At 38.5% G+C, this 23,774-nt stretch overlaps 2 protein-coding genes and 1 pseudogene across 2 annotated transcripts in view; all 3 read left to right on the forward strand.

The window, feature by feature from the left end:
- Nucleotides 1–274: 274 nt before the first annotated feature.
- Nucleotides 275–364, forward strand: LOC148367582 (U2 spliceosomal RNA; annotated as a pseudogene).
- Nucleotides 365–3,057: 2,693 nt separating this feature from the next.
- drc4 (dynein regulatory complex subunit 4) lies at nt 3,058–12,093 on the forward strand. Its single transcript, XM_088333277.1, has 9 exons — nt 3,058–3,159; nt 3,335–3,430; nt 5,196–5,393; nt 5,545–5,751; nt 5,850–5,904; nt 11,087–11,292; nt 11,415–11,570; nt 11,671–11,751; nt 11,834–12,093. The coding sequence occupies exons 1-9, from the start codon at nt 3,157–3,159 to the stop codon at nt 12,032–12,034; spliced, it is 1,203 nt and encodes a 400-aa protein (XP_088189403.1). The 5' UTR covers nt 3,058–3,156; the 3' UTR covers nt 12,035–12,093.
- A 6,640-nt stretch (nt 12,094–18,733) lies between these two features.
- The window catches only part of LOC148367584 (stereocilin), a 44,825-nt gene continuing 39,784 nt past the window's right edge, over nt 18,734–23,774 (forward strand). Inside the window, exons 1-4 of the mRNA XM_088333278.1 lie at nt 18,734–18,809; nt 18,908–19,987; nt 22,424–22,448; nt 22,552–23,089. Of these exons, the coding sequence (XP_088189404.1) occupies nt 18,734–18,809; nt 18,908–19,987; nt 22,424–22,448; nt 22,552–23,089 (1,719 nt within the window). The remainder of the gene's footprint in view (nt 18,810–18,907; nt 19,988–22,423; nt 22,449–22,551; nt 23,090–23,774) is intronic.

A 23,774-nucleotide genomic window follows, 5' to 3' on the forward strand; every position in this document is an offset into this window, starting at 1 on the left:
CTACTTATTCAAGTTTAACGAGGGTTGTCACCATCGCTTTGGTGCATTACCGCCTCCTATCACCGATTCTCGTCTCCGTCCCATACTCCTCAAGAAATATAAAAGATCCATTCGTTGAGACCTATTAATAAGTGTCCCTTTCATTACATTATATACCAATATATAATGGCAGGGGAGATACCATGATCATGAAGGTGCATCCCGCCTGTTAAGAAGTGGAACTTACAATGTGTCCCTTTTTGACTTTTTGATGCTAGGTCCTTAGCTTGGCCTCTTTGATTTTTGCATTTCGGAGATGGAATATGAGCTTGCTCTGTCCACTCCACGCATCGGCCCGGTATTGCAGTACCTCCGGGAACGGTGCATTCGCAAGGCTTTAGGGCTAGGACCTTAGCTTGGCCTTTTGGCTGAGAGTAAGTGTCCCGGCTCCTAGGCTTTGTAGCGTATTATGAACTGACCGATAACGGATAATGGATAATGAATAACGAAGATAGAACAATAACCCTTAAAAACCCCAAAACCCCATTAATCAAGTCCAGCTACCCTTTTAGAGACAGTTCTTAAATTATTCCCTCTTTTACCGACCCCTTCTTCATTTCCCCTCGCTACATATGTTTTAGCACTCCATAATTCAGTGGTGGACCGCCGGGGCCTGCAAGGCCTTCTTTGTTTACACAAAAACATTAGAATCATGTGATATAATTATATTTTGTAGCTTTGAAATAATTCCTAATTGTCTGTCAGCTCTATTTAATTGCTTTACCCCCTGGTTGCGCTTCTTTCACATTTAAGCCATTACTTGTTGTCAGAAATATGCCCGTAGGCCTTCACAAATACAACTAAAGGCACTGACAGATAACATCAGAGTTCGATAAAACTGTTGGTCTAGCCAATCAGATTTCGAGTTGACAATATTAGCAAAGGGGTGGTAATGCACCAAAGTCTAAAATCTATTAGATAGATAGATAGATAGATAGATAGATAGATAGATAGATAGATAGATACTTTCTTTGCACATACACAAAGAGGTAAGTATTAGTTTCAGGAGCGAGCAGCAGCAAGTCAACTGCAGGAGAGAGAGTGGGAAAGGTGAGAGGAGAGAGAGTGGGAAAGGTGAGATGGCACAACATTCATTTGGACAGGTAACTTAAAATTAGTTTTACCTGGTTATATCAGTATCAGAAATTATTTTCCCCCCATTTTATTATGAATATTTTGTTTGTTTGTTTGTACATGATTCAATTGTTTGTTTGTTTGTTTGTACATGATTCAAATTGAATCTTTTCTTCCGGCGCCGTCACGAATGGCAGCCACTCCAGCAGCTCCCGTTCTACTAAATTATAATTGCATTTATTTTTTCACTCGTCAGTACACTTTTAACTTTCTTTCTTTATACCAAGCAATTTTATCATCAACTCAGAATCTCTAAAAAACACACAACAAATTGTTAGTTAAAAATATTGACTTTTCAGTGCAACAACCAATACACTTTGAAATACAAGAATACTTTAGTTATGTAAAACACTTTGTCCCTGACAATCACAATAAATACAAATTAAGATATTTACAGATGTACAAAGAAAAGATAAAATTAAAAAATAATTAGAACTTTTGATATTCAACAAGTTTAAGGCCAGGGCAGCACGGCGGCGCAGTGGTTAGCGCATGTGCGGCACAGTTCTAAGGTCTTGGGAACCTCCTGTGTGGGTTCAAATCCAGCTACCGGACTACCTGTGCGGAGTTTGTATGTCCTCCCCGTGCTTGCGTGGGTTTCCTCCAGGCACTCCGGTTTCCTCCCACAATCCAAAGACATGCATTTCAGGTGGATTGGCCGGTCCAAATTGTCCCAAGTTGTGAATGAGCAAGCAAGTTGTAGTTTAAAATGTTATATTGTACATGTGTTTCGTTATATTATACACAGTATATTGTTAATTCACATTTTGTTGGGAGATACTGAGTTGCTCGACATGAATGGGGTTTATTATAAAAAAGTTCAAAAATGAAGTAGCTTGGACGTTCACTGTAGAAGGAAAAAATACATGCAAATATAATTAAGTAGAATAATACATTTTCTTATTCAAATTATTAATTCATTTTCTGCATAATGTTAAATTATTGTTGGTAATATACTGATTAATGGGATACCCACAAACCTGCCTTTTTCCATTTTCTCCTTTTATACTTCCTTATTTTCTTAACTTCTTTATACGACATAATAATTCGTAACATAATGCACTAAAGCAAGTGAACCATTTCAGAGCCAGCTCCCTTTAATGAGTTGAGCCGAAAAAGCCGCTAAAAGAGATGGACTTTCTTTCACTACACAACCAGCACATGAAATCCAATGTTTTTTAAGACCACGCTCGCTTCGTTTGCAACGGGAAAAAAAACAATACCGAGATAGAGGCTACCGCGGCGGACTCGCTTGACTTGATTGATTTGCCGTTTCGTGATAGTCGATGTATACCGAATCGTACCCATAATTTACAAATTTGCATTTTTCCGTACAGATTTTCTTGTACGTCGCACACGTCTTAAAATGCATAACAAACGTACTTTGTACGGCAAAAACGTACAAGTTGACAGGTATGCGTCACTAAGGGCCATCACTGAAGGCCTAGGTGTGAAACACACGACACACCACTGCCATTATTACATGCTCCACCGATTCTTCCTCGTGACACGCACACTGCGTTGGGTTTTCCGATCAGTTTTAACGTTTTGTTCAAGGTATTGTGTCCAATCCTTAGTCTCGTCAATACAGTCTCCACTTTTTGCCATCAACCCTTGCTGTCCCAACATGTTGTTGAATTTAATACAGGTGTCGCCCATTGCTCTCTCTGTCCCACATGCTCGACCATTTCATTTTTTATTCACTCTTCTCCTAATTACACATTTGATTATGCCCTACTAATGTTTACTTGCATTTCAGCCCTAATTGCACCATCACATGAACTTTTTTTCGTTTCTCTGTTTGTTTATGTTCGCTACTTTGTCAGTTTTACAATAATAGATATTTTTTACAGTCATTGATAACTACGCGGTAAACAGTTTTCGAAATTAGAATTGTTTTTGGTTAAACGGTGGTATTGGCGCATCTTGTTGCTATAGCAACAAGTGTTAGCAGCTGCCGTCTGTAAGTGACGCATTGGAATTATGGTGAGACAATGTTTATTTTACCTTTATAATTGCATTCATTAAACGGCCGTACTATCTTGTATTTATGAGCATTAAAACATCACGAGAGGTTTATGTTAACGTGCTTGCTAACGGTATCTCACTTTTAGAAACACCAACTCACTAAGTTTCGTTTATTCTTGCTAACTTTGTCTAGCCACCCAAAAAGAGGAGTCCGGGTAAAAAGTCAGCCAAGATGAAGTCTGCGCCACTCATAAATGGACTCACCAAGGACGAATTGTCCAAGGAGCAGGTTAGAAGCAACAGCATGCTGCGATTAATAAAATGATCATGTGATAAAAACTCATATTGTTGGGATATGATATAATGAAATTGTGTGTTTAATTGCTGTTAAAAAAATTGTTAAAACGTCATATTGTCAGATATTACGAAATTGTGAAAAACGAAATTTTGAACATGCTTAATTGCTGTTAGGATTGTCGAAAAAAATTGTTCAAAGCTCACATTGTTTATTTGCTGTTACTAGTGTCAATAAAATTGTTCAAACCAAAAACCAAAAAAATTGTGCTCTTGACAACATTCTTGAAGGCAGTAATCTGCATATCTCTCGCCTAAATCGTTTTTTTTAATTGATGCACGCAAATATACAATTCATAATGATGTTGTTTAATTTGAGAGACAAAGCTGCACGGTTGTCAATCGGCAGCTAGTTTGTTTTAATCCCACACTTCTATTTGAGCATTAAATAATTATTGTTAGCATTTGTTAACTAGCCCTTTTGTGCATTTAACTCATTTTATTCTTAGTTCTTGAGTCTTACTTAACAAATAAAACATTTTGCTGTGAATAAGTTTATAGTTTTTTAGCTAATTGCTATCGTATTTTTTGTGCTGAGAGTCTTAAAGCAAAAATCTCGGCAATACAGGAGGAAAATAGAAAACGTAAGCCTATCTATTTTTCCTTGTTTGCATTTGCCTGCACCAGTTGTGTTTTATTGTCTATTTGCTATGAAGGGACCGTTTCAAATTGATTTTGAAACACAGAAAATATTATTTCATATCTATTGACAGTAATATCAAAGTAATATCTCCCTAAATTTGATCATTTGCAGTGATAAACATGCAATAGGGCTACTTCAGAAGTGGTATATTGCATGATTTGGCAACACCCATCAGACATTATCAAAAACTGCCTGATAAGGCCCGCCAGCTTCCGTTTGGTGACCCCGGCTCTGAATTATTGCATGTATATACTGTGCTTTCTCTGCCCGGCAATCTACCGAATAGACATCTCTCATCTCTCTCATTAGCTGCACCGCTTATCCTCAGTAGCGTCGCGGGGGTGCTGGAGCCCATCCCAGCAATCATCGGGCAATGGGCAGGGTACACCCTGAACAGGTTGCCAGCCAATCGCAGGGCACACGGGGACAGACAACTAACTCGCTCATTCACACCTAGGGACAATTTGGACCGGCCAATTCACCTGAAAATGCATGTTTTTGGAATGTGGGAGGACAGCGGAGTGCCCGGAGGAAACCCACGCAAGCACGGGGAGAACATACAAACTCCGCACAGGAAGTCTGGAGCTGGATTTGAACCCACACAGGAGGTTCCTATGACATGAACCATGCGCTAACTACTCAATATTCATGAAGACGTTTATTGGGTGTAAATTGCAAGTATCATCAGCTCGGTAGCCTAGATGGTAGGGAGCCCGCTCTGAGACTGGGAGGTCACTGGTTCAAACCTCCGCCGAGTCATACCTAAAAATTACAACATTGGTACCCATTGCCTCCCTGCTTGGCGCTCGGCATCAGGGGTTGGAATTTGGGGGTTTGGTCACCTAATGACTAAAATGGCTGCGCCCTGTTTGGCTGCAGCTGCATCGGCTCGCTACAGTTTAACTGTACGGGTCAGGTATATTGACATTTCGTTCTGTGTGCATTGGTACAAAGAATGACAATAAAAGTAAATTCTATTCTTCTTCTATTTCTATTCTAAGTAGTGATATTTTTCACATGATGGTTTAAGTTGAGAAAATAATTTTTGCATCTTTAGATAATAGAGCATATTGTCAGCCTGCAAGAAGAGTTGGACAGAGAGCGGGAAGAGAGAAATTACTTCCAGCTTGAACGAGATAAGATCTTCTCCTTTTGGAGCGTGACCAAGAAGCAAGTGGAGGAGGCTGTGGCGCAACTCCACAACAAAGAGAAGAAGATAGAGGATGACGAATATCGTCACCTTATGGAAGTTAAAGTATGCAACTGCTAATATTCATCACAGTTTAACAAATGAGTCAATTATTGCTAGAGCTAGTCCACTCTATATGATCATAAAACCTTGGCAAAACCCACATTACGGCAAAGTGCATCTGCCAATCAAACAAGGTTTTTTTTTCTGCGACCAGGTACACAAGCAGAAAGTAAAGCACCTCCTGTATGAGTATCACAAGACCATGTCTAAATTCGAATCAGATTGTGTCACAACTGCTGAGGAGATGGAGGAAGAATCAGCCCAACTAGAGAAGGTGCTTCACAAGAAGACTACAGCAATTAAGAACAAGATTGAGTTGTACAAGCTCGATATGGAAAACGATGTTTTTGAGCTGGAGCAGGTGAGCACAACATTGATTGGTGAATATCACCAATAGTTATTGTTATATATCTTTGAATGCAAAAATATTTGCTCAGAAATTGAGTTGTTTGTCAACAGAAACAGAGACAGGAATTGGCCAAAACTGAAAAGAACTGGATGGATCTACTTAAAGGTAAACCTCTAATTTCCCAACATGGAATTTTGATTGCATTTCTGTTTGTATTCGGCACCAGACCACACAGTGATTCTACTCTTGTTATACAAGGTGCTCCAAAAGTCTTGGGCACATTTTGATAGTGAATTTCTTGCAAACCTCTAAGGGTATGGAAACACATCTGGTAAATTCCAAAAGCTTGTAAACTAATTTTTTTACATGAAATGTTTAAAGATATTCAATCTGAGCACCATTGGTGACACGACACACATCGAGCCTATAGTTAAACACTTGCTAAACGCATCCCAGCAACGGTAGCAGCAGCTTCTGTTATTCGTGCCTTCAGTTCATCCACATCTCTTGGCATAAACATATCATATCACACATCCCCTCAAAAAGAAATCCCATGGTGTGAGATTTGAAGATCTGGGTGGCCAGGACATGAGATTGGGATCATTCTGCCCAGACTGTCCAATCCATCTCTCTGGCAGTGTTGTGTTCCGAAACAGTCCAACCTGGAAGCTCCAGTGTAGTGGTGCTCCATCCTGATGGAAAATTAAGTCACCAGACCCTTTATCACTCATTTTGGCCATTAATCAGTTTTACAAATTGTCGAGGTACGTATCACCATTGACTGCTGCTTTTACAAAGAAGAATGGTCTGTAGATATTTTTTTTGACATAGCACAAAACACAGTCACCTTGGGGGAGGCTCCCTGCTGCTCAAGAAGTTCATGTGGGTTCTCAGTACCCCTTATGTCAGTGTTATGCTTGTTAACTTTTCCATTTACATAGAAATTCACCTCATCACTTAAAACAAGCCGGTCGTCAATTCTGTCATCTTTCATCTTCTGCTGCATTCTAATGCAAAAGTCACAATGAGCTAGTTTATCAATGTCCTTCAAATGTTAGACAAACCTGTTGTGGGACACTGATGTTCTATACTGGCTATTCTGATCTAAATACAGGAGCTCTTCTGGAAATTAGTTTGAGCTTGTTCAATCACATCTTCTAAATTCTAGGGGCGTTATTTTAGCTGGGCATAGGCACCTATCCGTTTTCAGTTTAGCATGCCCAATCATAATGGACTTCCTCTCTGGTGGCTCCTTTCTGAATTTTGTGCAAAATTCACATTGAAAAACAGTCCATGATTCAGTTTTTGCCAATTTTAGCGCACAAAACCCCTTTTCTGGTTTGGTTAAATCCATTAAAGAGTCTGAAAAAAAGTAAAAATCAATAGCCCTACAAAAACCCTCATGTAAACAGCTTTAAAATAGCACGACCTTTATCTTACAACCATTCATAGTTAAGGAGTTATGGGACTTCAAATGTGCACAAGACTTTTAAAACATGTCACGACCGGTACAAGCAGGGGACCCAAATGCGTAACGTTTACCACAATGCTTTATTAGGGGATCGGGGAAGTCAGGGCAAGAGGAAAAAGACAGCAACCTGGTGCTTGCTGGGCAGGAGGAGTGGGAAGCACTTGCAAACGAAGCGTGGTCGGAGATGAAAACAAGTCGGGCAGCCGGGACGAGCAGGAAGCCAGGGATCGATACAGGAAACAGAATCGGGATACGGGTAGCCGGGACAGGAGAACGGAGCTTGGACCAGGGTTTGATACAGGAAACAGAAACAGAATCAGGATATGGGTAGCCAGGACAGAAGAACTGTGCTTGGATCGGGGATTGATACAAGAAACAGGTCGGGATCAAAACAGGAGCCAGAGTCAAAAGTGCCTGCCTTGCACGCGCTGAGGTTTGCAGACGGAATGACCAGGAGTGAACGAGAATGACAGGTTTAAATAGGAGGAGGACTAACTAGGGAACTAGTGGCAGCTGGGGCTGAACGAGTGAGTGCAGGTGAGTGCAATTGGCAAATCATGACAAAAAATTGTGTATTTTCCCAATAAGGCTAGTTTCACACACCATGAAAATCAATATTTTTTTTGCACGAACGCGACCTGTATCCGATTTTTTAATATCGGTTTCAGCGGCATATATCCGATTTTTCCACACCAGATCCAGGCTATGTTAATCCGTGATACTAAATCCTATACATATTTAAACTTTTGGAATGCAACTTCTGTGTGGACATTCGAGACGCATTCAAGCGACCTATACGTCATCGATAGGCCACATATGTCACTATTGTGTATTTAACAAGGTGTGAGGAAGTGGAGAAATCAACCACCATGGTGTACGAAAACAGGGAGTTTCATAAATTTACCGATTCATGGAAGATGAACACCTGTTTATTTAGTAAATCACAGAACAGACAACTGTATACAACTGGATTCACAACATGTTGCCCGATGTCACTGCTGTAGACAAGCAATGGCGCTCATTAATAAAGTTATAATATCCTTTCGTGGTAGTTAACAATATTTACATTTAAATCACAAAATCTTGAGCACCATTTATCTCCGATTGAAACATAAAATGCTTTCAAAAATAGGTTCAATTGCATTAGTTAACACAATAGCCCAAATTATTATATGGGAATTGTGTATTATTTTTGTGTATAAAAAACTACCACTATTTTATTTAAAAAACAATATTGATTTTAAAAACTAGCAAAAGTGCCTCAACTATCATATCAATGGGCATTTTCTTATACACTCATTTGTTGAGAAATAGGTATTTTACATAACACGAGGTTTCACCTAGAGTAGGGGTCTCTAACATTTTTCTAGCTGAGAGCTACTTTTTGTTACTAATTAGCTCAAAGGGCACCCAGTTTGATATTTTTTTCCAAAATAACAACTTATCATGGTACTACTTTGTCGTTGCAATGTTAGTACCGGGTAATTAAGTTGGGTTAGATAAACTCAGTCAATCACTAAAATAATTATTTTACTAGAAAGACACCCAGTGACCCAGTACTGATAAGCTATTTTCAGAGCAGGTCTGCGGGCACCTGAGCTGTCCTTACGGGTACCACGTTCAAGACTTATGACCTCGAGGGAAATTATATAATTGTCAGCCATCTTGCTGCTAAGAGTACCCCACTAAAATCTTGTGATAGGCTGGGCAAGATATTAATAAGAAAATAGTTTTGTTTGGTCACTTTAAGTCTACATGGTTTTATCGCTTCTCAGATTCAGTTATACTTTATTGTCATTCTTGTACACATGTATACAGAACGAAATTTCGATACATCTGACCCGCACAGTTTCCTTAAATATACAGATATAAATATGTAGTATTGAGTTGGAGTATTGAAAAGGGATTTTATGTACAACAGTGCAATAAAATAAAAAAAATGTAGAGTGAAACACGCAAGTGGGGGGTCATATAATGTACAAAAAAATATGGATGTGCAATGGTAGGTAAATAATTATAGCTATGAGTACTGTACAGTTGTGCAAAGAGTGCAAGAAGAGCAACTGAACAGATGTGCAAAATGGGCAGTCAGTTAAACAATAACAATGACAATGGAGTACGGTAGTGCAAAGGAGTGGCTTTTGGGGTAGCACTCGTTAGAGGTTGCATTACTCAATACAGCAACGTCAAGGGGTCAAATATTACACAGTGTTCCTTTAAGAATGTGCATTAACTTGTTGTTTAATTATTTGATACTAAAATACTTGCTAGGGATTGGGAACCCAACATTTTTAAAGAGCCATGACGGATCTAAAAACAAAACAAAATATAAAAAAATAAAAGCTATATAAAGATATAATTTAAATAAAATAATAGGCGATTCAAGAAAAAAACCTACTTGTTCTACATATACATAAATTGTAAAGAAAATCACAACGCAATAAAATCCATTTATAATTCTCACCCCCATATTATTCCATTTTCAAACATTTCTTAAAATCCTGTAAAGGGAGCCACAAAGGCTCGAGAAACGCAGATTTCTTAACCCCGGTCCATTTTCTTAACCCCGGTCCATAGCCTTAAAATGTCATGCAATGGCCCCGCCCGTCGTGGCCATTGCTGTGCCTCGAATGGGGTCCCCGGGAACACAACAATACTCAACTTACAATGTCAAAAAGGACGACACAGGCTTTAGCAAAACAACATATTACAATATTTTAATAAAAAAAAAAAAAAACGGATTAGAGTTGGACCTCAACAACAATATTTCACAACAAAGTGCTATAGAATAGCTGAATTTTTGGGGTGCATGTTCAGTTAAAATATGAGCAACAAATGAAGGAAAATAAGTAAAAAAGTAAGTGAACATATTCAGACGTGATGGGGCTCCCCTAACCCATCTATCTTAACTGCATACCTGTTAACCTATACAATTTTGTTGCTAAAATATTTATTTCCCATCGTAATCTATTATGAATACAATTTTAAGTCAACATAGAATGTTTTGGCCAACCTTAAGTGAAAAGAGTAACTTTCTTTGGCCAATGTTTACAAATTTGTGAGAATTTAGAGAGATTTCACATTGCATTGGTTTGTTTCTGTGATTAGTTCTTAGTACTGAATTTTGACATATCGTTAGAAATATAAGGATGGAAATATGGTAGAAGCAGCAGCCAAAAAGAGAAAGACAACAAGCAGATATACATCTTGCAAAACTGGAATAAAGCTTATGAAACAGAGCGATTAATACAATTAAAGTCATTGAAATGACGCGAAGTGTGAAAAGCGCTTTGTAGAACTGCTAAGAATATTTGACAGAGGGTATTTTATTTTTCATCATAAATTGAATGTTCTTATAGCACTTTGAGTTGTATTTTGTTGGCTGAAAAGTGCTTTACAAATAAATGTTGATTGGTAAATAATACAATGTTCCCTCACTTTTTTGTCGGTCTTACATTCCAAACCTCTATTCCTTTCAGAAAACAAAGACTTAATTCCCTCAATGTAGTGTTTTGATTGTTTTTTTTTTGTTTGTTTTTGTTTTTTAATGTAACTTTTATTAATAATGTGAATCTTATTTTGGGGTGCATTTATGTCTCAAAGAGACATGAAAATGCTCACTCCCGCCCTTGTAAGTATTCATCATAGCAAATAAGTACAACTTTTAGCATTCAAAAGATTCTCATATCTGAACCAGAAACAAGGTTATAAATATCACAATTCGGTGAGTAATAACTGTTCACAATAGAGCAAATCAGCAAAATTGAAATGCCTTGCTGCAAGAGAACATTGTGTATTGAATTCTATATCGCAAATTTGCCAACACTGAATTATAAAAGTGTTACTTGAAATGATCTTTTCTGCATACTTGATCAGAATTAGAAGTTCATTACAAGGAAAAGCTGGAATTTTTTCGAGAGGACTTGGTCAACAAAAGGAATACGGAATTCCTCAAACAAGAGAATCTGTTGAACAACTATCTCAGTGATCTGACCAGTGACCATGACCTGATATATGGGGCCACACTCAATTTCCTCAATCAAACCATGGACCGGGATTTGAATTACAATGATTCATTGAAGGTGAGCACGCTGACTTTTTCAAAATATGGCATAAAAATGTGCCCATATTTAACTTTCAGCATCGGTTCCCAAATGCAATATGTAAATATTTCTTAAAACATATTTATGCTATTGTCTCCCAGAAACAAATAGAACATTCAAAGATGAAACAGAAAGAAAAGGAAAAAGATTTGAAACAAATTCTATCAGAAAACAAGCGTCTCAATAAGCTCCTTGTAGCGGTCCAAGAGGAAACTGCTGAAATTCAAAGAAAAATGAAGAACCCCGTTAAAAATCAGGTTGTAATATTTAATATTTTTCTTTATTGTGTCAAAGGATATTTTCTACTGGGTGGTTTGACTTGAGACAACCAGAACTTTGACATTGAGCTTTTAACAGGACACCATTGAGAGGGAAATGGAAAAGGAGTTTGAGGATCAGAAACTGAATGTAGAGGTACTTAAGCAGAAATTAATCAAGGTAAATACCGAATATTTCTTCAATAGCAAAGTGTTACCTTCAGGCCCACACTGATGATTCCCTCACATGATTGTGATTGCAGATTACACGGGAACGAGATGAGCTGCGTACCTCCCTTGCTCAGGAGGTTAAAAATATTCAGAAGAAAGAGGATGAGAAGATTGCAAACATGGAGGCGAAAGTGAAAGCCGCCATGGACCGCTTTGCGACGGCAGAGGTCAAGTTTCCAGCAACCATCTCTCGCTTTAATGGGGACAAAACAGTGATTAACTTAATAGAGTAGCATGCAAAGTCATCCCATTTTGATTCAAGATTCAATGTACAATAAACAATTGGATACTATTTTTAAATTTCGGATTCCAATCTCAACATCTAGTGATTACCTTTTTACGGATAAGAGCTGTTAGAGACAGTTTCAGAAAATTAGAATACAGTGATTAAGTTATTCCTTTTCTGTAATGCAATTTAAAAAATGTGGTACATTCCAAAATCCCGCACAAAGGATTAAAATTATCAGTTTATAGTTTAGTAGACTCAAAATAACAAGAGGGGATCTCCATGAATTCTAAATTTCAGGAGGGAACAGGAAAGGACTGTACAAAAACCCTTATAATGCCAAATTCAAAATCAGTTTTAAGACCTCTCCCTTCTGCCTTTTCTTTTTATTAAATATCCTTGGTTACAAAAGGCTGATCCGCCCAAAAGCCAGCATCATTGGCGGATCATACAAGGGTTTAAACCTGTCTTTCTCAATTGTTGGGATGGGACCTAAAAAAAGTGTGTCTCGGACCTGTTTTCAGTGTATTTTGCATTGCAAATAATGCTAAGAAAACAATTAATATGACCTTAACCACTTAACAGCATATGGCAACAATTCCCTGCAAATCCGAGTTGACACCCCTCATTTCACACCACAGAAAAAGGGTTTTTTTAGTTTCTCACAAGTAGAAAGATCTTTTCTTCTGTTTGCACCCCACCCCTTTTACTCCTTTGGTATAAAGTAAAGCAGTTATATTGGTGTCTCAGTGAAACAGCTTTTGCTGGCAAATTCTTCATTTGAGAACAAACTTTGAATGAATGATCTACTCTAGATTAAAAAAAACGAAGGCATGACATTAGTTTGGTTATAGTGATGACATTTTAAGGCTATGGACTGGGGTTAAGAAACCTGCGTTTCTAGAACCTTTGTGGCTCCCTTACAGAATTTTCAGAAATGTTTGAAAATTGAATAATATGGGGGTGAGAATTATACAGTGGGACCTCGGTTATTGCGGTTAATGGAGACCAAAACCACCCGCGATAAGTGAAAATCCGCAAAGTAGCGGCGCACCTAAAAAAAAAAAAAAAAAATATATATATATATATATATATATATATATATATATATATATATATTATTCTATTATTATTATTTTTTAGACCTACGAAGCTCTGAACCCGCGAACGTGGAACTACGAAGTAGCAACGCCCCTTCAAAAATGCTAAAAAATATATATATATATATATATATATATATATATATATATATATATATATATATTTTTTTTTTTTTAATTATTTTATTTTATTATTTTTATTTTTTAGACCTGCGAAGCTCTGAACCAGCGAACGTGGAACCACAAAGTAGCGACGCCCCTTCAAAAATGCTTAAAAAATAAAAAAAATAAAAATAAAATTACATTATTTTATTATTTTTATTTTTTAAACCTGCGAAGCTCTGAACCCGCGAACATGGAACCACAAAGTAGCAACGCCCCTTCAAAAATGGTTAAAAAAAAAAAAATATTATTTTATTTTATTATTATTTTTTTAGGCCCGCGAAGCTCTGAATCCGCAAACGTCGAAGCGCGAAGTAGCGAGGTCCCACTGTATATATATTTTTTTGTGTTGTGATTTTCTTTACAATTTATTTATTTGTCGAACAAGTAGGTTTTTTTCTTGAATTGCCTATTATTTTATTTAAATTATATCTTTATATAGCTTTTATTTTTTGTTTTGTTTTTAGATCAGTCATGGCTCTTTAAAAATGTTGGGTTGCCGATCCCTAGCAAGTATTTTAGTATTTTTGCAAATACAAATAATTTGTCAGCCATTTTTTGACTGTAGTGAATGATAAATGCTCATAAAATGGACTGAAAAAAATAATAGCAGTTGTATTTAATTTTTTTGTTTATTGAGACATGGCACATTTTGCCTTACCATATTATACAATTTGCTTCAAAACAAACAGCTTTTGGTGCACACACAATTTGTAAACAATGTAAAATGTTTTTTTTAAGGTTTACATCTCCCAGTTGAAGTTCCAAGTAAATGTAATTGCCAATAAAAGCATCAATAAAGTTATTCAATCAACTTTGCCCTAGGAATTCCTCGTCTAGCTCTATTACTATAGCAGATCATAGGACGAAACGATTGACATATTTCAAATATATTGCAGTATTTAAAATTGTAGATGACAGATAACTGATGAAAGTCAATGCATAATTTAACAGCTGAATCAATTGTACAACAATTTAGGTTATTTATCATCTGCATCAGAGCTGTATTAGGAAGCAAAGGACTTTCTCTGATATTTCTTTGTCGTGGACACTAACACAGGAAAGCAGGAACCATGGCAGGGTAGTAAGTAAAATGATGTCATGATTGCCGATTTCAAGGCACCTGTGACTGCCCGATTGGTGCCAAAAGCCCTGAGAGCAGATTTGGTTAATAGACTCTTTTTAAACCCCCGACTTGCAAGAGAACCCTGTCAGATCGTTGCGAACCGATGCTCCCAGCTTGGCAAGCTCTCACTTTCGGACACTTTTCCTGCTCTGTTTTTCTCTGCCTGATACCCGTTGCCATCCCGACATCCGACCTGTTTTGCCCCGCTACCTGCCTGACACCTGATCCCGACCTTGTTTCCGAAATCAATACCCCCTTGCTCTCCCGTCCCGGCTAATGACTAGTATTCCTGCAAATCTACGACCATCCTTACTCGGCACGGAAGGGCCACTTCCGCGTCTCCAGGCACCTGCTACCCTTGTCCGTCAACCATCGCATCGTGGAAGCAAGCCAGACTCTCCCTCTTTATTAATAAAACTGAGTAAACGAGCGCTATTGGGTCCTGTGTCTGTTTCTGGTCCGTGACAATTTAATAACAAAATCATCAAAAAAGTAATAAACAAAGTGTAAATGAACAATAAACTATCCAAAAACAAACCTCAAAAACCAGGATTAAACTGGAAAAACAATGTGGTAGTGATCTGTATTGCGAAACTTAATGAAGACCCGACCACGGGTGCCGACCACAATGCCCTTATGAAGGCTCTCGATAATTAGGGACAGATGTGTGGTGTTTGGACGCCTGTGCCAATTCAAGATCCATTAAGCAACCTCTGGTGGAAGGGGGTGCACCAGAACCCAACAGACTCCTCTATATGCAAATACTTTCATATGCTATTTTTTTCCTATGGATTTAAAAAGCAGTCAGCAAAATGTTTGAGTCGCGGGCCGCATTGTGTTAGCAAAAAAATTGTCAGGCTCTGCAAAGCTCCCTGCTCAACCGGATGCAGATCAGAACACACATGAGCCTAATTTTCAGACACCTGTCCCTAATTATTTTAAGACTTTATATTGACTGCTAGAACAGCACACTGCTTTGGGTTATTGCCATTGACATCCTGGTTGCTACAGCAATGTCATTTTTACTTTTACCTGCTATCATGTCATGTTTGGTTTTCTTTGGACATCTCATTGGTTTGTGACTACTTGTTTATTACGTTGTACTTTATTTTGTTATTTAATACCATCATGCATTTTGAGCACACCTGCCTATCTTCTGTCTTCCCTGCGTTTGGGTCAATACGGCAAACTTTTCACCACCAAATGACCCAGGGGAAGCTTCCACATCTCGGTTTTAGCAGCAAGGAGAAAGACCCTTTGCCGTATCCGGTTTCTGTCTCGGCGGCGAGGAGCAAGTCCGTCGGCCGGTGGCGAGGAGAAAGTCCCTCAGCCGCTTCTGGTTCCAGTTTTGGTGGCATATAAAAAAATCCCTCAGCCGCTTCTGGTTCCTGTTTTGGTGGGGATGGTCTGTTTGCTGAAGTCTTTGTAAGTCAGGATCTGGCGTGCTACCTTCTCCCAGATGTTGCCAACCGGGTGTGAAACAAGACACACCTGAGCCCAATCTCCACACACATGTCCCTATTCATCCCAAGACTTTATTTTGACTGCTCAGATAGCACACAGCTTCAGGTCGTGGGATTTCCATTTCCTGTTAGGTCTTTGTTTCGAGTTTAGATATTGTCAGGTTGGATTTTGTTAAAATCAAAATGATTTAAAAATGTTCAGAATAAAAGCAAATGAATATATATTGTCCCTTTTTAAGCAATACATTTAAATATGAATATAAAAGCTCAAAATAAATTAGGAAGTAATCATAATTTTCTTGCCGAAAATTCAATAAATATCTTGATATTTAAATAAATACACTATTAAAAAAATAGCAAGTATGGACAAATGCTTCTTTTGTATTTTTAATGAGGTTGGGAACATACATGCAGAGAAACTGTGGACAAGAGTGGCACCAAAACAAAATTATTTTTTACCATATTGTCATATTAAAAATATAACTGCATAAATCACTTTTTAGGACTTTAGAGAAAAAAAATCTCTTCAATCAAGATCACGAGTTGAGGAAAAATGCTGTATGTTTTGTTATCTGCAATATGAGCGATGGACCCACTAGGCAACTTAGTGCAACTTTCAATAGGAGCTGATTAAAAATCAGTTCGACCCAAATATGTTATGCACTTATGTATATACTTACATATATACATATATATATATATATATATATATATATATATATATATATATATATACATATGGGCTGTAGTTTGACAGTATATCATTACCATGAATCACACTTTAAAAATCCAGATTATCTGACTTTCTGAAAAAGCCTCATTGCAATTCTATAGATAATAATGTTTGAGTAAAATCCTATTTTGATGTTCAGCAGCCTTGAGGTTGTTGAATCTCCAAGGAAGTGGCGCACAAAGAAGTCTTTTGAAGATACTGCTATTAATATTGTGTCATAAATACAGTGACGGTTAAGTTGACTTTGCTGTGACTTAAAACCTTGGAACGAACCCAAGGATTACAATCTCAACATCTAGTTGCCAGTGGACTGCCAGACAAAGTGTATCCCATTTCTCATGTTATACCCCTACAGCGAAAGCAGCTCTTGCGCATCTGGTGATCGCGTTTCCTTTTCATATTAATAATACAAGAGGGACTTATTGTCCCAGTGAAACACAGTATCACGCTATGACAGCAAGCAGAGCAAAGCGTCCTCTTAGGTTTCGGGGCCCTGCACACTTTACGTCTCAGGGGAAGGTGACTGCTCTTACCTTTGCACAGGACTCAATTGTAACGCTGTTCACGGAGTCCAAATGTTGACAACCTGCCTCGTCCTGCTGGCCAATATTGCTCACGTCTACACTACACATCCAACAAAGCTAAACTTTCACGGTGAACTCCCACTGAGAGACATCTCAATGAAGAATTAGTTTGTAGAGGATGGCAGACAAAGAGGCAGGTCCTGGACACATTTAAAGTCATCCAGATTTTCGATCATTCAGTGAACTCCGCTCCACCTGGAACACAAAACTTTAGTTGGCTGTCAAGTTACCCAGCAATGACACAGGTATTGATCCCACCTCCCACTTTTTACAAGATGTTTTTGTTCTTATCCTCTTCAAACAAATTGTGCCGTTGATGCAATTAAAGGGCAATACCGGGGACAACATAGAAGAAGATGCAACTTGTACTTCATTAACTGAAATAGCCACGGGTGAGTTCTTGAACTTGTTTATTTTACAATTTCCAATGTTCTATCTGCACTCAATTTCCAAACCAGAGGGAATGACTTTGTCTCTCAAGATTTTGAAGCCTCTTTGTTTATTTGTGATTGTTTAACATTCAATTGGGCCTTTTTATGGGCAATGACATCTTAAAGTATTTTTTAGATTACAGTGACTTTAATCATTCACTATCAGGTGTGATTTTTAAAAATAGCCTGGCTTGCATGAAGTCAAGTCTTGTTATCCATAACTGTATCAGGACTTTGCTCCAATGTACAAAATTGTAACTGTTAAGGGTGGGCCATACTGGGCATTTTGGTATCAATCCGATCCAAGTAACAGTCAATACCGATCCGATACACTATACTTTGCTTGGAAATGTCAATTATTGAATCCATACTCCCTGAGTTTGATTATAATTTTGATAAACAAGGCACAAATGTTGTATTCACTAAAATGATTAAATAACTACATTGCAAACTTTAAAAAAACTGTAAAAATATCTTTATCACAAATGTTTCAGAACAAAAGCCAGGAGAATCAAGCTTGTTGCTTTCTTTTTTTCCTGTGTTTATGTCAATGTGTGGTGTTGCCACAATAGCAGACCACTTTACCACACAAATTACACTTGGTATTGACTTATTCTGTAGTTGAAAAAATGTCCACACTTTGCAGCGCTTCCTATTTGCCAGTCATTTTATCTTCTGGTAGTAGTTCATGCATAGATTGGGCCCTCTTCTGCCTGTCAGCCTGTAAGCAGCAGGAGGGGAGGAGTGCTAAAAGTGTGCCTGTCAGTCATGACTCATGTAGAAACCTAAAAGTGGCCGAGAGATAGAAGGACTTTGTTTTAAAAATTGGAGGTAGAGCAGAGTTGACGAGCCTTAACACAGATGTGACTGACTTAAAATACTTAGCAATTATAGTTAATCGCTTGGATGTAGTTTATTAGCCATGCAATGCAAGTGTAAGGCGAGGTGGCCGCCAATCATTAAGCTTTAATCTCCTCTACATCTCGAGTTCATCCCTTCAAGTGAAAGTAAACTGTTGCTTTGTTTATAATCAATAGGAATTCTTCATGAGGAGTGATGTATTTCTCACTGCAATGAATTGAAGACGGCAGAACAAAAACGCCAGGCATGGATACTTTACAGAAATTCACAGGCATCCTTGTTTGTGCCATTTTATTAGTAGAAGGATCCTCTGAGAAAACAGGTCAGTGTAATGTCAATATAGTGTAAATGTGTTTTTTATTCCCACGTTTACCCACTAAATTATTCCTTGTCTTGCGTCCCTCAATGCCGTTCATTCAGAAAAGATTAGGGAACAGCAAAGAGGCGCTGTTCTCAGAGAGTTGCTATCAAAATTGAGTAAGGAAAGCAATCCAAAAAGGAACTCTCGGGATGCAACCGAGGGCGTACTTTTGCACCCGTGGATGGAAAGTATTGTGGGGGGGCTTCAAACTCTTAGCGGACTACTTCCTGGTTCAAAACTTAACCAACCGTTTGACCGTCGTCGCCTTTCTGGGTTCCTCTACAATGTCTCTCAGTACCTCCAAGATATGAGCGCAGGACTGGACGAGGTGCCTTTGGATTCAGCTGACGAACAACTTTGGGAGAAGGTGCTCCATTTTTTCCTCCAATCGGAAGGAAGCGCCACACAGAGCGGCAGAGTCCCTCCTCGTCCCAGCATCCAAATGAAAGACTGGTTTTTGTCTTTGAGAGGAAGCCCCCACTGGGACTGGCTTTTACGGCTACTGCAGAGCTTAACCACCATTCTGCAACGTCAGCCTCAAAAATCAGTTCTGACCTTGTTATCTCAGAACTGGAAGACGGTGAGTGCCGTGCTGGAGGCCGCTTTCCAGGCGCTAGTCAGCGGGACATACGGGCAAGCCAGCGCCGCACTGCAGGGCTTCATCTGCGCTCTAAAAGGTCACACGGACTGCCCTTTTGGCGTGGGCTGGCTTCAACACATACTGCACTTGATGGAAACACGCAGCTGGAGGCCCGTGGTCAGTTTGCACTCAGCAAGGGGCGGCGCTGAACGCAGGAAAGGCTCTAGCGAACGTTTCAAGCCTTTCAGCGTACCCCCCGAAGCCTTGAAACAAGCAGAATCTCATTTTCAAGAGGGTGCAATGCAGGAGGATGAAAATTCCCTGCAGAGCATTTTCCTGCAAACGCTGACACGCTCAAGTGGGGGAAATTTGGCAAAAGAAAATTTAGCTCTGGTGCAAAGTTTGGATAGGCTCAGGCTGGGCCTCCTTCACAAAGTGGGAAGTTCTGTTTATGGAAACCTGAAGAAGAAAGTGTCACAGGTTACCATGGCGATGCTCGATGACGTCAGCCATGTGGTGGACGTGCCTCAGCCCAGTGCAAGTGGACAATGCTCAGTTGGTGAGTATGTGGGGACAGATGAGATTAGAGCAGGGGTGGGAAAAACTATGGCTCACAGGCCACATACCCGGCTTTTTCATTTGTCCTCACAAAACGAAAATCGTCAAAATATAATGACAATTGAAAATATTTATACCACATTTTTGGATTACAAATAGAACTTTGGTTTTCTAATAGTTTGACTGGGGTGTGACTTATACTCTGGTGCGATTTCTGTGTGAAATTACTGACACATTATTATATCAATGACATTTGTATTATGTAATTTCAATGTTATTTTCACACTAAACCGCAAGAGCTAGGCTATAGAGGTAAAATCAGACTTAAAAAAAATCTGCCCAAACCCGACCCAAGTTGCGGGTGTATAAAACCCGAAACCGCCCGAACCCGACGGATTAACTTGATTTGATAAACAAGCCCGAAATAAACCCGAAGCTTTAATTTGCTGCCAAAGTAAACATGAAGCTTTACTCCAGCCATGCGTACTTCAGCTCCAAGCTGTGCCTTTCGGCTGAACTACGCAGCTTGGGGTTTACTTGGGGCCGAGTCCCTCAAATCAAGTGTGCGGTGCAAGTGCAGCGCCTAAATGAACGAGTGAATGAAAGTGTAACTGAACAAAATGGCACCAAATAGAAAATCAAATTCTGCAGATTACAAGATAAAAAATGTGAAAGACTTAGGCAAAATTCAGAGAGAAAGTTTGTAAAACGTGTAAGCTCTTGACCGGAGGCAGAAATGACAACTGACATGAGGGAGGTGGATAGGGGAAGCCGTGCGTCTTTTACCAAGGTCGTCCTTGGTAAATTTCTTTGAATTTCAGTGATTTTGAGTTAAACTGGTAGCTTGGTAAGCATTTCCTTTATCTAAATAACCACATGAGTAAAAGTAAGTGATGTGATGTGTAGAAAAAAAAGAAAAAGAAAAAAGAAAACCGGCGAGAAGGAAGCCTGACTGGCCCGACTTAACGATTTACATTTTAAGCCCGAACCGAATTTCAGGCCCAAGATCCTACATCTATCATATTAAATGGATGCATGAGATATCAAACAATAAAAACGTCAAAAGTTCTTAGCTCGCTGGAGATACAGTATAGAATGTTCACACACGAACTAGGAAGAGGAAGCGGATTTCTTCTTCAGTGTGGATGCTTGGTGACCTCTCACAGCGCCACATGCCGGTAGCAATGGAAAAAAGCACTCCACTAGTGTCCTGTACTTGGAAAAAGGTGCACACAATACGAAATCTCACTTATAGCAATGTCCGCATATTTTCGACACCCCGAAAAAAATGTTTGTATCTACTTTTTCACAAAAGTCGAATGGTTGTAAGTAGGGGAGTGTCTGTAGTGCAACATCTGTCTTGGGTCAACGTGAAATTGCTTTTGTGAAGTCTTTAATTTTATTTTTTAAATTTAAAATTTGGATTTAAATGTCTTTATTTATGTTCACATATGATTTTCTCCCCAGAGAACAATGTTGAGAATGCTATTTTTTAAACTTTTGACTACTGGATCTCTCAGTGTTGTGTAGTGAAACAAAAAATGAGTGCTAAAAAGCAAGAGGAAAAATACAAATTACAGAGACTCAAAGTGAGCGAAGTACACCGTTTTTCCTTCTTATTTTTTGTCCAGCTTTTTTGAAAGAGATAAAATTGAGGAAGAAAATGGAAAATGAAATAAAGATGAAAATTGGGAAAAGGAAAAGGAGAAAAGGGAAAGAAGAAAAAAAGCTAAAAGAAGGAGAAGGGAGAAAAACATCAAACGGAAAGATAAAAATAGAAAGAACAAAATGGAAAATGCGAGAAAAAAGAAAGAAAAAAAAGAAAGTTGGGGAAAGAAAAAAAAAGCAAGAGCAAAAATATGAAAAAATATGAGAAATGGAAACAACCCTATTCAAAACAGATGAATTAAAAGGCCATAAAGAAAAAAAGAAGGAACTGAAAGAATTGTGTTTTTTGAGGGGTAGTGTTAGCAGCATGATGGCCCTTAAATATGTCAGCTGTGATCCTCATATTTATCAATTTCTTTTCATCTCATCTTATGTTAATTCAAATTTCTCCACCTACGAGTATTTAAGAAATTGCACGTTTATGTATTTTTGCTTATGATTCGATTCAATGTTTATTTTTTGGGATTTTTTTTTTTACAAACGATGTGTTTTCTACAACTAGGAAGCACTACATAATATACACTGTCCTTTTAATGGCAATTCCATCAACTCTCATGTAATACAATGCAATATTTGACAAAAATGACTCATGCTGCTTTAGGTCAAGGTGGTCACTTTAGTATTTATCTGGAATTAGCTCATTTGTTTTACTTTTATTGTTAATGGTAATATTATACCTAGGGATTTATAGGATTTACTGAGGGATCATAGTCTAGTAACATTTTCCAACTCATACTGAATCACAAATCTGTCTCCTTTTCTCTCTTAGGTGACCTTAGGCAACTAATCTTATGGTAAGATCGTTGAAACACTATACTGTATTACCCATCGTCAGCGAATGGCCTGGCAACTCGAGCAAGATAAATGATTGTTCTAATGTGTTTCTACTCATTTTAGGGGTATTAGACATAATGTGACCTGGAACACTCAAGCTTTGGGTGTTAGCACTCACGGTTTCCCAAGTTCATTGTCATTCCTGTCCTGTCCCACTAGTAAAGAAAATAGTCCCCATCAAACATCTTCAATACCAACACCGAAATCATCATCCCATCAGATAAATCAAAAAAGCCTTTTTGATCAAAATAATCAGCCTAAATCAAGAAGTGGGAGTGACCTCCTGGAAGAGGCGCAATACTCAACCACAGCGGAAATTCTGGAAGCGGCGTGCAACGATTCCATTCCAGGGCTGAGCGGTGTCTCTAACTTCACATTGTTCCTTTATTGTAAACTTTTGGAATTGGAGAATGGGTCAGCCAGTTCCACTGACAGTGAAATGGGTCTGGACCTGCACACCACATGCTCTGATGCAGCTTGGTACCTTTCCGCGGCCGAGGAGGACTTCCTGTGGGTGCACGTGTGCAGCGAGTTCTTTGCGTATGAATTCAACAGCACAGTCTGTACCAATTCCTCTTTCTGGCTGCACAAGTCACATCAGGTGAGGCTAACTTGGTTTAAGACACAAGTTAACATATACGTCATTTGGTACTGTTAATTTGGTTTACAGTCGCAGTGTTGTAGACCACACACAAAGCCATCATTAATTATCAATGCCAGCTGAATTTCGTGACTTGCAGAATCATCAAATCATATTTTACAAGAAGTCAGACCATCTACAAAACTGAACCTGAACTAAAAATAAAGCAAAACAAGGATCTAAGCACTTGATCTGCTCCACTATTGCAAAAGTCATATATTAAGCTTGCAGTAGCGTCAATAGTTTTTACATTATCTTGTTTTTCTAACTTGATTGTTGCACATTTCTGATGGCTAGCACAATAGGTTGCTTTTTTTCCTGTTAGCGTTTAGAATTTGAAATGTAAGCAATGTGAACCTGTTATTTTCATCTTTAAGTGGATGGGAATCGTTTTAAGAGTACATTTTTGACTCAGGCCAAACTATATTGCTTTGGCACCATATTTTCACCAATTATATGCTGATGGTTCATCTACTGAGGGTATTGCCTTGTCAAGTAATTAAAAATAAATCTTGGCCTATCCTTTTACCATCTGTAGGCAATCAGCAGCCTTTTAACAATGGCTATTCTTTACTTTCAGATTTTCACATTTGCAATTTTCCGAAACCCCCACCAATTGCTTGGCAGCTCTGTTGAGCTGTTTGTC

The sequence above is a fragment of the Urocampus carinirostris genome, chromosome 4 (genome assembly GCF_059441175.1).
Source record: "Urocampus carinirostris isolate Australia breed hairy pipefish chromosome 4, RoL_Ucar_1.0, whole genome shotgun sequence".
Classification (NCBI taxonomy): Eukaryota; Metazoa; Chordata; class Actinopteri; order Syngnathiformes; family Syngnathidae; genus Urocampus; species Urocampus carinirostris.

Coding starts and splice junctions, on each gene's coding strand:
- drc4 (XM_088333277.1), top strand. Junction 11,293..11,414: donor ATTACAATGATTCATTGAAG/GTGAGCACGCTG, acceptor ATTGTCTCCCAG/AAACAAATAGAACATTCAAA. Junction 11,571..11,670: donor AGAACCCCGTTAAAAATCAG/GTTGTAATATTT, acceptor AGCTTTTAACAG/GACACCATTGAGAGGGAAAT.